Source organism: Oryzias latipes, chromosome 17 (genome assembly GCF_053564925.1).
Source record: "Oryzias latipes strain Hd-rR chromosome 17, Olatipes_Hd-rR_3.1".
NCBI lineage: Eukaryota > Metazoa > Chordata > Actinopteri > Beloniformes > Adrianichthyidae > Oryzias > Oryzias latipes.
Window position 1 is genome coordinate 27720203 of NC_136253.1, and position 17472 is coordinate 27737674.

Genomic DNA, 17472 nt, shown 5'->3' on the forward strand with positions numbered 1-17472 from the left:
TTTAGGAGTTTTTCCTTACCGCGAAGGGAGGTATAAGGGCAGGGATGTCAAGTTTAGCTTAGTCAGTTTGTTAGTTCAATTTAGTATTTTCCTACTGAACTCTTTGTATTCATGATCCTTTTGAGTTCATGTTTTACTTCGAAGCCCATCGAGACGACTGTTGTTGTGATTTTGGGCTATACAAATAAAATTGAATTGAATTGAATTGAATTGAAAAGGAATACAGAAGGTAATGAAGACGGACAGATGGACACGAGTCACACCCCCAGCCAAACTACGCAAAAATTTGCGACTTAAACTCTGAAAAAATACGATAATTGTTTTTTTAAGGCTCTTATACAAGATGACAGTTTTAACTTTATATAAAGTAAAACTTTATATATAGTGTAGTGTTAAGGCATTTGATGCCTCTACCTGCACATGCTTTACCTTCCATCCTTAATTTAGCTAAAACCCTGCGTCACAAAGTAACAAATCGGCATTGATAAAAGTCACACAACATAAATAAAAAATTGCACAAAGTCCTTTGTCTTGGTAAATTAACTTAAGAAAACTTTTGCATGTGTTTTCTGATGGCATGCATATAAGGTTTAGATCATCTCTCTATTTTGAGCACTTTCACTTTGCCCTAGTGTGTGTGTGTGTGTGTGTGTGTGTGTGTGTGTGTGTGTGTGTGTGAGGGGGGATGGTAGCAGGTTGTAATGTAACCTTGCAGTAAGGGCACGGGTGTGGTTTTGACATAAATGAGGCAAAAAAAACACAAAAAAAAACACAGACTGAGCAGGAAATGAAGAAGGAGCCAAACAAGAATCAAAAACAAGAAACAACAAGTTCATTCAAAGTAAAAAATATTCCAGATTACTCCACCTATCATAATCTAGGGAATTTGCTGCTTCTGCAGCTTTAACCACATTAAGTGATAATTGAAACAGCAATGCAACAATTAAATGTAGTCCTTTGGCAGACAATGTCTCTAAATCCACTTGCAATTGAGTCTTATAAGAAGAAAAAACTAAGTCAGTCAGTCTAAACTATCTGTTAATCATCAACTGACCGAGTTACAAGATGACTTGAAATCTGGAAGTCCATGCCGCTATTATCCTTCTCCAAATATTTACATTGCTTCAACATAGCTGAGCTGTCTGTGCTGCACCAACCAGATAGACAGTCTCCTAAAAAAGGCTGAGCTCTGGGGTTAAGGCCAAGTCTAAGGCCAGTGAGCGCCCACACATACATCGATCAAGGGCTGACATATTGGTACTAAAACACTCAATGAGGTTTTAACCCCACGGCTCAGATGCATATTTGGATCTAATTCCCCCAAGGGACACATCAGCCACATGTTTTTCATTTATTCTCAAAATAATAAAACTTTTAATAAACTATTCTCAGTACATATTTTTTTTTCTAAAGTTAAGACTTGACAAACAAAAGTGGTTGTTTCATGTGCATGTTTGTTTCTGTAAAATTCTTCAATTGCAGAGCAAAGAGAGATAGAGTGGATGTGGGGGGAAATGACTTGGTTTGGGTGTGACCTGCTCAGCTATGTGCTGGTGATCATGTGAGACCTGTTCTAATTATACACTTCTCAAGAAGAAGGTCGATCCTCTCTCATGGGCAAGAAGCCTGCACACGTGTCCAGAAGGGTGAACTAGTGTGTCCAGGACTAGTAAAGGGGAGCAACATGTATTTGTGTAACACAACTCTTTTGAGAGTTTGTCCTATTTCAACAGTTCAGTCTGTGTTAAAGTGAAGTAGGACAGCAGATTATTTACTGAATGGTCTTTGCAAAAAAAAAGTGATTTCAATTGTTTTTTCAATTTTACTTTCTGATTTTCAAAATCTTTGTTAGCTCTTTTGTTTTTTGTTCCTAATCTGGGAGTTAAATTCTGCTGTTTTTCATTACAAGTGGAAAAATGGGGTAAGCAGTTAAAAAAAGCATCAACCACCTCCATTAATGGCTTTGGTCTACTGGGAAATGAATCCAAACTACTAAAATAAGCCAACTTTCAAAAGCTAAAATGTCTCTGACGGCAACTCCTCTCTGGTGGTGACCTCCAGGTTAAATTGATTAACTAAACATACATGCATGCATCCAGGCCGCTGTGCCTTTTGTGAAAAGCTCCACTTCCCTGTCAGGCGTGCTAAAGTGAGGGGTTCATGATTGGCAAAAGAAAGCCACAAGAATGCCACAAGCACCTTCAGGACGGGGTTCCAGTTTCTCTTACTGGCCAACATTTTTGAAATAAAAAAGTTGCTTTACAAAATGACTATTTTTCCTTCAATGTGCATTTTATAAAATATTTTTTTCAGCTTAGTCAGCACAAGGGCAGTTTTGTTTTATGTCTGTATATCAATTCAACAAATCTTACAGAGATTCTAAAAGCTTGACGGCATTAAAAAAACAACCAAACATTCAAAGGATTGCCTGGAGGTTTAGATTCTAAAAACAGGAGAATATTAAATAAAGCCCAAGATATTTAATTAGAAACAAGTGTGCACCATTTTGTTTTATTTCTTAAATGTTTTAATTAATAAAAAGAAGTTCTCATTTAACGTTTTTTTCTTGAACTGAATAAAAATGCAAAAGATATTCAAAATGAAAGACAAAAAATCTCAATAATTACAACAAAAAGTAAGATTTATGATAAAATAAAATAAAAATCTATTGTTGGAGCTTGATTAAAAATAGTATTGGATAATGCCACCAAAAATGCCTGATGTTCAGATTAGAAAAAAAACAAAAATTATAAAATGTAATAAGTGTCATTTTTTGAAAAAGATATGAAATAAAAACAAACAAGAAACAGGTGTTATATTATAAATAGCAGCCGGGTAGCTCGGTTGGTAAGGTGAAAGCTATCACGCAGGAATCCAGGGTTCAATTCCCGGAGAGTAATGAACAATGGGCAAGACTCTCAACGCTACTGCCTCCTGAATGCGGTTCGGCTGCAGCTCACCGCTCCCCCAGGGGACGGGTCAAATACGGAGAAGAATTTACCCATTGTGGGATAAAAAAAGAAGAAACTATTATTATTAAATAAAGCATAGAATAATGTAGAATTGAAAATAAAATATGACTTCATTGATCCCAAAAAGGGGAAATTACCTAAATTTGACTTATTATTCAGAATAAAAGCTAAAACCTTCAAATTAGGAGTCAATGTCGTAGATTTTCTTTAGAAGGTAGAGAGTGAATAAGCAGGACATAACTCCACTGTCCACACCTGCATTTAGAAATAGATTTAAATGCACCAAAACACGCAGCTGCAGACACGTGTATCTAAATTCCACCCTGCTCAGAAACAGTCAATGACCACAAGGCACCAGAGTCTGCAGGTGTAAAACTCAACAAGTAAACAAACCATGCACAATCAGGCTTTTTAGCATCAGAGTTTTTCATGACTTGAAACTGGGTTGCCAGTCTGTATGGGTCTAAACGATGAAATAGAAGGACAGAAAGATAGCCTTTTGTTGCAGCAGCACAAAAAAAGTGAAGGATAATTGCAGAAAGTTCTCTCGCTGCCCACCAGTTTGCACGACACATGAAAGAGCAAATAGACACACAACCACCCCAGCCAGTCCTACGGGGCTTTGCACAGGAAGCGGTTGAGGTGAATGAGAGCTAAATGGCAATGTTATTATCTTGTTGTCTCGTTGTTGAAACCCTAGACCCCAAAATGAGTGTTTCCCCTATTTGAGCTAATCTTTAAAAAAGCTAGAAAATAAGTTTTCTTAAAAGGGATGATGTTTAACCAACTGGAAACACATCTAGTTTTAAAAACTGTGTTTCTTGGTAAAATATTGAATCAGTTCCAAAAATTTCAAGTACACTCTATTTAAAGATTTGCTTGGCTTCAAGAAAGTATAACTTCCTCTCTTTTTGTGACTATGAGTGGCAGGAATAAGTTAATTACATGCTATGGTTCAATAGTGCATAACGTATGTTTTCCGTTTGCAAACCATTTCCAAAACTTGTCAAGCTGTTTGTCAGCTGTTACTTTGCCTGAAATTCATGCTGTCGACTCTCTGCGCATCACTTCTCCTTTCTTACCTTCAGTGAGTCGAAGCAAGCGATCACGCGTCCGTTGTCCACCTGGCAGCTCTTGGCTGGATGAGCAAACTTGCACTCTTGGTCGGAGCGAGAGCACGTGCCCCTCTGAAACTCTCTGCAAACTTCTAGAGTCAGCCACTTTGTATCACGGATGTGCGCTATGTTCATAGCCATGATGGCGCACAGATCAAAAGAATCCTAGCAGAGATGTGTTCACGTGTAAATAAAGTAGCTCTAATTAATCCAAAGTGTTGGGGAGCTGTTTTTTATTGTCTTGGTGTCGTTTCAGCGTTTCCTTTAAAGAGTTGAAATGATTAATTAAAAAAATGAAATAAACTCCTACAGATTGGGAGTGATCCTTTTCCAAGGTGAAATGTTGCAGGACATCTGCTGTTGATTTTAACGGTTCATTACTCTGGTCAAACAGCAGCTAAGAAAAAAAAAAAACGCCTAAGGAACTTATCCTCCAACGTTATCTCTCCCTGCTTGGCCGTCACTGTTTATTGCATACACAACGACCTTATCTACAGCATTCCCAAGCAAAAACGGCGGGCCGGTGTGTGAGCCCTGCGATCAGGTAAGTGAAGCAGGCAACAACGGTGGCAGTCTGGGTGAAATCTGCTTCAGGGAGGGTGAAGACACTGAAGGCTCGGTGGAGGCTTCTGGGGTTGAAGGCGAAGGTTAAAAAATGCTGTGTGGGCCGAGTGGTGTGCAGGGCTGCAGTGGTAAGGCTGGTTCAGCTGGTGGTGTTTGGCCACAAGGCCGTCTGATGGGAGGATCTGAGGCTGGAACCTGACTGTGTGCAGTGAATGGTGATGGTAGAAGAGAGAGAACCGCGTTGAGCAGAGGCTGCAAGGATGGTGTGGCTGCTGTCCTTGCACTCGTGTTACTGTGGCAGCAAGCTAGCGAGGCAGGGGGGAGGGTGGAGCTTCAGCTGGAGAAGCAGGTCAAAGCTGCAGCAGACATCAGGGAAGGCACTTCCTCTGAGGAGAAAGGGAGATACAACAGAGGAGAGACAAAATGATTAGTGCAATTGTAAAGAAATAAACTAAATATTTTGTTTTGCTATTTAAAGATCATCCCATCTGGTGCAATTTTTATTGTCTTTTGTGGTCCTTCAGAGCAACGCTATGCAGCCGGGGAGTGAAAATATTTAAAAATGTTAAAAATGTACAGCTCAAACAAATAAAACCTTTGCCCTGAGCTGCGTTCGAGACTCACATCGGGCACGCACATGCTCTTCACGCCACTGAAATCATACTCACACACAAAAAAAAATGCACAAAGCAGCCATTCACAACTTTCCACCTCTTCTGGGCGACGCGAGAAAACCAGATCAAATCCTGTATCATATGCGATCCGGAAAAGCAAGGCTAATGTGTTTAGTGGTAAAAAGAAAAAGAAGTGAGCGAAAGCAAGAGGGAAGTTGAGCCAGGGCATGAAGGAGAAGAAGTTAGTCATTTCCTTTCATGCAAAGTCTTGTGAAAGGGGGTAACCAATGAGAGCGAGCAGAGTTGCAGCAACATTCTGGGCTGAGGGCCAGGTGAGAGCAGGGGAGGAGCAAACAGGCGGCTGACCTGCCCGCTGCTGGAGAAAAACAGAGACGCAGACTGAAATAAACACCATGTCTTCTATTTCTATGACAACCTGTTGCTTTCTGAGGAGATTAAAAATAAATGTGTCACACAACAAGTCATAAAGAATCCAAATAAGGCATTGTTGGATGAATGTTTTAGTACAACTACAAAAGATTCCTTTTCGCTAAAAAGTGTAATAATGTGGTTTTCAGGTTGTTATCACAATGCATGATGTGTTTCTGTTCAGACTTTGTTTCTATGTTTGATGTACTCATTGTGCAGCACTTCAATTGATGGGGGGAATCTGCATGATTGGGCTCCCAGGGGCCCGTTCTGTTCTTATCACACAAACAGCATGAGTCACCACACCCTGTGCAGAGAAATTGCTTTCCCCAGAAAAAAAAAGAAAACACACACACCTTCAGCAATGCAACAAAACCACCACTAGCTTTACAACGCTTGCAACACTGCATTAGTCTCTGCAGCAGTGCAGCCCAGGCCACCGTGACCCTGGAGAAAACAGGGAAGGCAGGGGAGAGAGAGTAAGGACAAACTGCTTCTTTTCACCTTGGATGACCCCTGTAGCAAAACGGTGCTGTTGAAAGACACGAACATCAGCGGCAAACGCACACTAACACAAATACACTTACAGTTCTGCACAAACTTAAGTGCACACACAAGCTCACACTATGGGCACAACGTCTGTGACGGATGCATAATGCAGAAAAGTTCAAGAATTTCCATTTTCAATATTTATCGTGTGTTTTGGTGTTTCAACATGTTCATGTAGAATTTTTCCAAAGATGGAGGACATATACCAATAAAATTAAGATTAAACCAGCATTTCTGAGTATTTGGTTATTCAAATCGTAGTGAATCAGAAGCAGAAAAAGCCTGCAGTGACACAGCTGCTATTGTTGGCAGGCCACAAGCTTTCTGCTCTGCTCCATTCCAAGGCATCCATTTGCAGACAAATAGATCCATGTACATCTTTGTTTTCCGCATCTAACCTGGCATCTGGCTCAAAAGTGTACAGCTAGACAGCACTGATATTGCTCGCCTGTTGTTAGGGTTCAGAGGGACTATAAACTACTGGAAGAGTGTAAACAAAGGGATCATGAGAAATGAGTGCAGGCTTACGCTGCGCCACAACTCAAGGCAAATTTCGGACCAACTTTTGCCACTCTGCAGAAACTATGTCATGTTTTTATAATTAAAAGACCATTGGGAACGCTTTTAAAATAGATCAAAAGATGAGCGGAGCAGGACTTTAAAAATAAATGGAACATTTCATCAAACGTTCCCCTTTAAAAAAAAGGAAAATTAATTTCAAACACAACAACATTTAAATACAAAAGGTGGACTGAGAGTAACTTGACTGAACTTTTTGTTTTGAAATGATTAAAAGGTTTTTGCTTATTTTACTAACACTTCAGTGAAAAGTCGGCCATGTCAAATCTTTAAGTGGCTTGGGGGGTGTTTTCTCTTTTTTTTTTTTTACTATATAATGCTGATATTTTAACAAAAAACAGATTATAGCTGCAGCCAGACTATCAATAAATTAAAACAGAAGCATCTATTTAAAGATTTTTTTTTCCATGTCAAGGCCTGAGCAACGGTCTCCGTGAGAGAGGAAACTGACTGGGTGCAAGAAGAAATGATGCCCCCCTAAGTTCTCCTTTTCTACCAAATCAGTTTCTGTTGTTCCTATTAGGTTCAGACAAGGGCACATCTGTGAGAGAAAAAACATTGTAGTGATAATGAGCACTCACTGTGATCCATCATGTCTGGACATGGATTAACCTTGCCCTACTGAGTTCTTTTTTTTTTGTTACCCTGGTTAACATGACAGTGTTTTTCCTTCATTCGGCTATATGTGCCAGTGCTATTAGATTCCTTCAGATCTTTTTTCAGCTCAAAAAGATGTTGTTTTGGTCTAAAACTGTAACTCCTACATTTGATTTCTCTGATCTGTCGACTAGTTTCACCACCTCAAGATCTAAAAATGTCCATCATCCTCAGAATCACCACTTCAACCTTCAAGGTCAAGGTCAGTGCAAGGTCACCTACAGAAGTTATCAGTTTGAGTGAAAGAAACTGAAAAATGAGGTCCTCCTAATGCTCTGAGAATCTGTTGTTAACATGCAGAAAATTAAGACATTTCAGCAGCACGTCTGATGCAGCAAGAACAGGTAATACAGTCATGAAAAGTTGGTTCTGACATGGACAAAAAAAGATCTTTTATCTTGCTTAGATACCTCGAAAATGCCCTAAATGACAGAAGACCGCCTTATTTTTCGCCAACAAGACACATTTTGACTGAGTGAAGAACATTAGAATCCAAAGAAACATAAGATTGTTGTTACTGCAGCTCTTAGAGACCAAAGGGGGGGGGGGGGGGTGCACTTTAGTTATGAAAAGACTTCTAGACAAATGAATGAGTGACATGTGATAGGAGCAGTCAAGCTTGGATTAAAGAGTAAATACGGAGTGCCTTACTTCATGAGAAACAAGAGGACAGAGGAAACGATCCCTCTCCAAGAACAATCATGTGCTTGGATGAAAACAACTTAGGTCCAAACCAGACCTTTGTGTATTTTGCAAATAAAAAAACTCATTGCAACAAAGTCAAACCATAAGTGGAGTGATACCGTTGGTTAGATCCATGGTTATTAAGACAACTTAGTGAGCACAGGCTGCTGCTGTCAGGTTTGACTACAGAGTCTGAAGCGTTCGGTTCTCGTGGTTTGTTAGAAGTCAGTAGAGGGGGAAGAGTCTCAGCATTTCCACAGAAGTGGAGTCAGGGTGACAGTGTGCTAATGCAGGCTATCACAGCAGAAAAAGCATCAGGAAATACAACACCCCCTGTCTTTTTTGCTTGTACTGCTCCTTCTGCTCTGAATATAGATTGTCAATAGTGTCCTCACTAACCTTTAGATTTAGTTGTATATTTTAGAGCATAGATACACATACAGAATGAGAATGTGAATTTTGTTTTTTAGATAAGACCATCTGCTTATCTGTTAAGTATTTTCTGTTACATTCCTCTTTTCTTGTAGACTCTAATATGAAGTTAGTTAATATACGGTAAGTCCACAAGCTTTAGTACGCTGATTAAAAAGTTAAATAAAACTATTTTTTGTTTGAAATCCACTAAAATGAATTTTTTGACAAAACTTTGAGTCTCATTTCATTTGGTAACCTTTTATTCTAACATCATTATTGTCCTCATGATCACAGCAGCTAGCTCTATTAACAATTTGTATCATTACGACTTTCGTCCAGCAATTATATCAAGCGGCTCTGAAAGGGAGGCCTGGTCCAGAAAAGCAAAATAAACAATGCCTATCGATTCTTCTTGGACCAAATCTCTGGAGACAATGAGATCTCTTGTTTAGCATACATAGACAGAACTACACACATACACATACACACACCGACGCACACTCAAAGACAACCCATTGACAACACACACAAATGCAAACCTCTGCAAAAACACCAACCTCTGTCTTTCCTAACACCAAGCATTCCTTGGCTGGGGTCAATATCTAATTGTGCGCAACACTGCACCTCTGTGAATGTAAAGATGTGATGAAATCCACAGCATAATGCTCAGCCTCATGGCAGAATGAATAGCGCTGCTTTTTGCCTGTACAGATCTACAAATCCATGTAACTTTGGCCTCAAGAGGAATAAAATGTTTGAAATAAAATAGTGACATTTTAAACAGTGTTCAGCAAAAACTAGATCAGCAGATCCCATTTAGCTGAACTTAAGAGTTTTGTGTTCAGTTTGTTTAAAGGAAGACTATTGTTCATTGATAATTACTTTAGTTACTGAGTAAATTATTTAGGCAGCGTTTCTTCATTGGCTTTCTGTAATTTGCAAAATTAAAGAATATTGTATATTCTATATAAATTGAAAGCATACAAGTATTTTTTCACTATTGGGAATATTTGCAGCATAAAAAGATAAAGTTTTTAAATGAAAAAATAAAAAGGAACTCCTGATAATTAGAGACATGTTTACAGTCTTCCATAATGATAGACAATTTAAATTGGCCAAATTAATCTGAATGGGATTTGAATACTTTTCTTGCATGTTATTATAAATTAAAATTCTGCCTGTTATCCTGCAAATTACATAATTTTTAGAGAAACAATTAAGTATTATGACGGGTTAATTATCAGGCTAATAAGCTCTGATAGGTTGTGAAGTCAATTTCCATGAGGTTGGACTTGTGGTATTGTCCTTTAAACCCGAACTGTTACCATAACATAACATAACAGGAAGCTGCTCCTGTGACATAGAGGCTTAACCTGTCAATGCAGAGTCAAGCAAGCGCATAATCCTGTCTGCAGGACAGATTGCAGGCGAAATGAAAAGCGGACAAAAGTTAGCACCAGACCTGATATGTGTAAACAGTCATGCATCACTTCTTGTTGCTCATCTGCCGGACAGACTGACAGCCCGAGTGCAGCAGTGCTACATAGAGGATTTAGACAAATATCATAAAGGGAATGTCACACATCTGTCAGTGTTGCGCCTGCCTCTGTGTGTGCTACTGTCTGAGCCACTGGGAATCCAACTCAGTCACAACAACAACATTCCACATTAGTGCCTCGACCACAGCCATACCACCAAGAGGAAACCCAAAGAGGCTCGGAAGAGGAGGAGGAGGGACGAGATGGTGAGGAGAGGAGCAAAAGGAGAAGATGGAATGTAGGTTACAGTTTAAAGGCTCAAACATCCTTCAGCTCTCATATTTCTGTTTGCTTACTTTCTTTTAAACAACATTTGTGTTTTTAACCTCTGCGAAGCAGAGGATAAAAGTTTCCATGAATACCAACTAAAATCCTGACCTCTTTAAAATAAACACTGTAGAAGAGCCTAAAGTAACTCACTTTTACTCCATTTCATCCAACATTTACTGGATTCCTATCCCCCGTTTGTCTCTCGTTCCTGTTCCTCTTTCCCAATCCCTTAAACTTTTCATTTTCACTCATATACCCTCCTGTCAGGCGTGTGCAAACACTTAGACACACACAACACAGAAAGACTGACTGTCTAACACTCTCCTCCCACGACCCGGAATGCTTGGCAAGATTCTACTGTACTGAAATACTGCTCACCATATAAGGAAGCAGCAGCTTCACATGTCACAAATACATTTACATACATTTAAGGCGGGAGTTTGCTTGACAAAGCACGCCACCGTTAGTAAACCCGCATCCACATGCAAAAGCATGCTCCCCCAACTGAACGCTGACACAGCAAAGGGACGGACGCTTTCAGCAGGTTTTTCACTTTTACTGTTACTTGACCGAGCCCTGGAAGATAACCCCTAACGTACAGGGTTGAGTTAGATGGAGGGGAATGAAAGCTGAGTGGGCGATCTATCGATTCTCTACTTCCTGGAACAACCACGGCCTGCCACACACAAACACACAGCAGCAAATTTTCCTGCTAACTAGCACGACCTGTCAGAAGTTGCTGCTGTGAGTCTGATTTGAGCCTAGATTGCGTCTCTCAGTGTGTGTGCGGCTATACCTGCAAAAACAATCATAACAAATAAAAGTTAGCCCCAGGGTCCGAATACTGAACATACACGGCAGGCATAAGCCAGACAGACAGAAAGGCAGGCAGACAGCCTCCATACCTCTGTCTATACTGTACTGCATGGACTTACTTTAGAAAGTCAGGACAGAAGCACAGACAGGAAGAAAGATCTAGATGAAACGACACAGCAGGGAGGAAGGTAATAGAGCAAGCTCTTACCTCTCACATTGCTCTCCGGTTGGTGTTTGTGTGCTTCCGCGTGTCGACAGGCTCTGTATGTTTCTGCGTGTATTCAGACAGGCCGCGACAGCAGACCCTCAGGCACCGGCTGGACCATTCTCAGGCAGGCAGGCAGGCGGAACACAGCGAGGCAGAGCGACTGGCAGAGGGGGCAAGCGACTGAGCCAGTGAATCAGCGGCAAATGAGTAAAGGGGCTGTGCGGAACCGAGCACCAGAGTGAGAGAGAGGAGGAGTGTTTGTCTGTGCAAGTCTGTGTTTGCGTATGAGTGTGCGCGCCCTTGTGTGTGTTGCAGCATTGGCTGTGTGCGCTAGTGTCTCCCCTCCCCAGCCTCTTTAAGTGGCTGGGCTGTGCAGAGCCGTGCTGAGACGGGCTGGGCTGTGTCTTTACTGACTCCCAAGCCTCTGGATTGTCTGTCTGCTGCAGGGAAGTGCTGCTAGCTGGGCGGCAGTAGCAACAGCTGTAGAGGAGGAGGAGGAGGAGGAGGAAAAGGAGGAGGAGGAGGGAGCACTGACTGCTCTGAGCATACAGATTCTGCAGTTACCTCTCCCTCCTTTTCCTCCTCACTAAAGCTGGCCACGCCCCCACCTAAAACAACACCAGGAAGTGCTGGCTCAGATACAGCAGAACTGCCCTTGCCTTTCCAGTGAGGCAGAGGAAGGAGAGAGAAAAGAAACAGGAAGGGGAGTCTAGGAAAACATGGCACCTGGAAAAAAATATATCACACAAAAAGAGACAAACTGTTCTAAAAAAAAAAAAGGAAAAAAGGTAGAAAAGGAATCTTAAAGAAAGACAAGCAACATAATAAAATGAAAAGATATCATCATAGTTTGACTTCTATCTGACTGTCATCTTTTGAGCTGTTTTAAAAGCATTCCCAGAGATCTTTTAACAACGATCATGCTGTTTTGAGCAGTATTGGAGCTATCCAGCCGTACAGTTTTGAGCCAGATACTATCTCAAACGAGGAAAATTAAGACGTGCATGGATCTATTTGTCTGCAAGTGGATGCATCATAGTGGAGCGGCGCACCAAAAACACAATTTTCTTCAACACAACAATACAGAGAAATGAGAGGAAACAAACTTTACTACCAACAGAGATCCAGTCTTAACATCTGACGTGTAAACACTTGATATGTACATTGGACACTAATACAGTACAAACTCCAAACAAGAAAACCCAGAGGCAACTCTCACTCTCATGTATTAATGTTGACAGAAAGATTTAGCCGGTTTATACCTTCTAACCAGAGAAAGCTGGAGAGGTTTGAGGAGCCTTGAAATGTTGTTATATGAAGCTGATCCAACAGGATCTAGCAGTTATGAAAAAAGCAGCCCCATGATCTTCAGGGATCTCCACACATTCCCTGCTATGAGGAAAGTTATCTTTTGATCAGGCACATTGTTTTCCCTCTTTTATCTAGATTTTTTTTAACTGCAGAGAAGAAAAAAACTCGAAAGTCTGTTGTGCAAATGACACAAAGTTTTTTTCAAAGGGGGTAACTGCTGCATAATACTTAAGTGAATAAGGATTATATTAGTATTTATTATTATCATAAATTGATATATAAATTCGAAAAGCACATGTTCAACAAACCATACATATCAGATTGTTTCCGTAAACTCTTACTGCCACATCAACTGCCTCTCAATCTCTACACATAGGTTTCTGCTGTTCAGTTTTTTTTTGCAAAGCTGGTGATAAGTCATCTCTAATTCACACGTCTGCCTCTTAAACCCTGGGTGTTAATCTGTGTTATAGGGAGCAGCAGCACAAATTCTGTTCTCCCACAGAGGGAGAACAAAAACAGGTAGAAATATCAAATTAAAATAAATCGTAGGATGTTCCATCCTTGATCACAGATGACTTTCCATTAATCACATTGGCCTTGCTTCCCTGCAGTCTTTTAGATTGAGATAGAAATCTGAAGCTAGTTTCATCTGCTTTAAGAAAGATATTCTCACCAAAATTTAGACAGTAGGTAAAAGTTCCCTTTTAGTTTTTATTGTGTCCACTCATCTGGATTAATCAACTTCCTGTCATTTACGACAATGAAAAAAGTGCCCAAAATGCCCCACGGAAAGCTTCACACAATTAAATGTCTATTTCTGAAACAACCCAGTTTTACTTCCTCTGCTCCAGAAACAGACCTAACAGCTGAGCAAAACTTATGGAAAACATGCAATAAAGAATGCAAAACCACTTAACTTCAATAATTTAGCTTTTGACTGCTTCACCATATGCAAAACATACCGGTACATATGGATGTACATATTTTAACATAGAAATGCTTGATATGTAACATCAATAAATGCTTGAACCGTGATGATTTCTTGTGTCTCACCGATCATAAGAATGTATGACGGTTATTCTCTCTAGAGTTTGGTAAATCCAAGAAGCCACAAACATACCAACGTTAAGTAAACTTGAGACTCATAGCAATAGTAACCAACTGAAAGTAGGAAGGGGTGTGCCTGTGCTACTAAGGGGGAATTCCGACACTTTTACCAAGGCACTCGACAAGTCACAGAGAGAATTATTCAGCCTCCAAAAAGCTGTTGTATCATGTCTTCCGTGAATCTCAAGGGACCGTTGTCAGTGTCTGGAAAAATAACCCAAGAAAGGTCACAGCAAAATTGCATTATGGGAAACTACCTGCTACATCCATTCTAAAGTGTTTGTCATTTAGACATACAAATTACTGAATAAATAAATAAACTAGTCCCTATCAACACTTAATCTGGTTGTTTCAGCCTCAGTGACAAATTACAATTTAACCATTCAAGTTCAATTTGCTTTTCGTCTGTGTTGAACACAATTTTCCACTTTAAGGGCCCTTTATCCTCTCGGAGCAATGTCAGTTCGCAGTCGTCTGTAAATGACACTGACTGTCAGACGTGAACTCTCACTTCTCTGAAGAAACGCCCAAGAGCTTCTGCATGCCAAACTGTGACAGCTCAGCTATCACCAAGCCTCCAAATACACATAACACTCACATTACAAAAGATCACATCTCTTGCACCAGTGGCTGCAATACCTTAACAGAAGCGTTTTTGTTCAAATGACAGCTTCTTAGCACAACAGTAGAACCAAAACAGTATAGAGAACAAGCATATTTTTGTCTTTGTATGCATTTCGGCAGATTCCACAGGGGGGAGAACACAAACAAAATATTGCAGAAGCTTCGTCAGGCGTTCTTCCGCTTATGCAGATTTGCAGCCACATTTGACTTCTTGCGGTTTTCACTTAACTTTCTTCCATTTTGAAACAGCAGGAGGAAGCAGGTGCATTTTCATTTGGTTAGAAGTATACACAGAGAGAATAGCACACTGCCTTGTAACCGACTGACACCACAAGGTATGCAAGTGAATACAACAAAAAACATGGATTTCACGATAAAAAAGATATTTAAAAAAACATGTAGAGACCAGAAGCATCGACTTTCATTAAAGCTTTCCTCGATTCTTTTGCACAAATGTAACCAGCAAATATGCAGGCCTATTATCTGCTGTCTACATTCCAGACCTTCATGTGCTCTTCACTAAAGAAAAAGGTTTAACACTTCTAAACAAAGAATAAAAGAGTAAACACGTGAAGTATGTTAGACAATACACAGCCGAGTTTCCCCTATTTTAAAACTACATTTAATGATAAAGCTCACCAGGTCAAAGTCAGTTTTCTTAAAAAAAAATAGAAGTTTAAACAAAGCATTAAAAATAACAGAAACCTTTTTTTTTAAATGGACATTTTAGTTGATGTTTTTAGCTGTGTGCAAATAAAAATCTTGCATGAAGAAGGTTTACCTGTGCGCCTTTCTATCGCCGACGTGCCACTGTGACAAACAACGCCGCTTCAACATGGGTCATGCTGATGCAATGGGGGTTGAACTGACATCCTAATTTCTTTCTTCATCGACTTCTCTCTGCTCTCTCACACTCTCATAATAGCACCTTCTGCTAGGCAACGGTCATATCGCAAATGTGGTCAGGTTTGCAGTAAAACCATCACTGTTTCATCAAGTTTCCATGGCAACAACTTCTTATCTCATTTGCATCTTCAGCTTTCAATATGTACTCATGCCAAATATGGTCAACTTCTTACATTCGCCACCCCTTTCTGGATCCCCTTTTCATAACTTCCCTTTTCTTTGCATTTGCACAACTGTGTTTGACACACGTGGTGAGACATGCATATGTACTGATTAACAAAGCCACAGTATGTAAAAGAAATTTACTGAAATAAACTTTATTGGTGTCAACAGAATAAAGAGGTGAAACAATAGAGAGAATTCTAAATATATTGCAGTCTAGTTCTGCTTCCAGTATTTACAGCACATTTTAAAAACACCTCCCTTCCAGTTAGAGCAAAAAATATACATAGAAATTTTAATAGTTAGCTTGACAAAAAAGGTTTTATAGGGATGCCACCCTTTGGAGAAAAAAAAGATTGAATGCACACATAAAGGATTCTGCATGTATAAACTGTGCATGTGAGGGTGGGAAAAGAGGAAGAGCGTTTGACACTGCAGAGCAGTTTGTAAGCTGAGATATCAAGAAGTAAAACAACTTATTAAACCAGGAAGCAGGAACTTGTATTAGGACTCCCTTGCATATTCACTGGGCTTCACTTAACCCCTAGCTCTTCATCATTTCAGCATTTGCTAACCTTCAAACCTTCTGCCCCCCTCAAACGACTGTGTCTATCAAACTATCAATGGAATGTCGAAGTAGGCCTCTCGGGCCCACACACGCAGCAAGACTCAGCAACACTCAGCACCTGTCTCCAACTGCCAGCAAAGAGAAAGGCAGTCAATCAGACGGGACAACACCACCAAGGGAAAAGGGCACAGAAGTAGGAGGAAGACAACCAGCATTTTATTAGGAAAGCACTTAAAAAAAGGTAAGTTATGTGCCGTCTCTGTGGTAAGCATCAAATATCAATATTACTACTGTTTTTGGATGTAACTGCACAATAAAAAATAAAAGTTTTGATTACATCAAAAAGCCATTTTTCTTTCAGTTTAGATTTCTCCTAAACCCAAACCTTGCATTTCATGATGGGGGGACTTTTCAAGGGGATGAGAGTGCATGCTTGTTGGTCTTACTTGGTTTTATGTGTCCCTGTGCGAGGTGGCGTGGTGCAGAGGATGGAAACTTCCAGCATCTTCTTCAAGCATCACTGGTACAAGCCTCAACCTCTCTGCCACACCCTGCAGAGAAGGAGCCAATTCTAATAAATGGTTTGAAATAATGACAGATGGAGGATTAAAATAAAGTATTGCTATTCATTTATTCTGTGAAATTATTTACACAAAGATTTTTTTTACTGGTTCACTGGATGAATATTTTTTCTTATTAAGACTTAGGTTTATCTGGTTAACGTGGACATAGTATAAGACAAAAATAGAGAAACATATAGGAAAGAAAACTACACTGGTTTTAAGATCATTTTCACAATCTTTATGATCTATTCTCTAACATTTAAAGGATAATGTAAAAATTAGGAGATGGAAAAAGGGAAGACATGAAGGAGGCTGGTGATGGAGGAAGCTGATTCGCTGTGGCAACCCCTGAAGGAAAAGCCGGAAGGAAAAGAAAAAGGGGACGGAAAAATAATGCTAATAAATATATTTAATTTGTGTTTGCTTAAACCTGAAGCTGAACCAGAACCTGCAGTGCAGGTATTTAAACCATTGTACCCTATTGATGTAAATTCACATCATACCACTTCTGCTCTAAACTTACCTTAATTTACTTGAGAGCAAATTTACGAGTGCATTTTTTTTAAATAGGCTAAGGTGACTTGTTAATATCTTAATCCAAATCCAGTTTATTGTGGAAGCATGTAAACTCTTCAGGTCCACAGATTAAGGACTGAGGGGTACAAAGTTGACCTAGAATAACTAACAAAAATGGTAAAAATTGTCAAAATGGCATTGATAAACAAAGACTTTGGAAGGCTTTGGATTAGTTTCTAAAAAGAAAATTAAAATTACTGAGCCAGCTGACACACAAATGCAAACCCTTTGTTTACAGAACAC

At 39.8% G+C, this 17472-nt stretch overlaps 1 protein-coding gene and 1 long non-coding RNA gene across 34 annotated transcripts in view; one reads left to right on the forward strand and one right to left on the reverse strand.

Moving 5' to 3' along the window:
* Positions 1-16641, reverse strand: part of mbnl1 (muscleblind-like splicing regulator 1) — a 36672-nt gene extending 20031 nt beyond the window's left edge. For 23 of the 33 annotated variants that reach the window (XM_078935087.1, XM_078935089.1, XM_004079213.5 and 20 more), the window contains exons 1-2: positions 11410-11864; positions 4055-5037 (exon numbers count right to left, since the gene is read on the reverse strand). In XM_078935087.1, the coding sequence (XP_078791213.1) occupies positions 4055-4228 (174 nt within the window). In that variant the 5' untranslated portion in view covers positions 4229-5037; positions 11410-11864. Of the gene's footprint in view, positions 1-4054; positions 5038-5319; positions 5477-11409; positions 11868-15235; positions 15458-16536 lie in introns of those variants that run through there. The other 10 variants (XM_078935088.1, XM_078935084.1, XM_078935086.1 and 7 more) reach the window with 4 other exon arrangements.
* On the forward strand, positions 16193-16723 carry LOC105356234 (uncharacterized). Its single transcript, XR_910450.4, has 2 exons — positions 16193-16331; positions 16562-16723. It is a non-coding gene; the product is annotated as an uncharacterized LOC105356234 (long non-coding RNA).
* Positions 16724-17472: the final 749 nt, after the last annotated feature.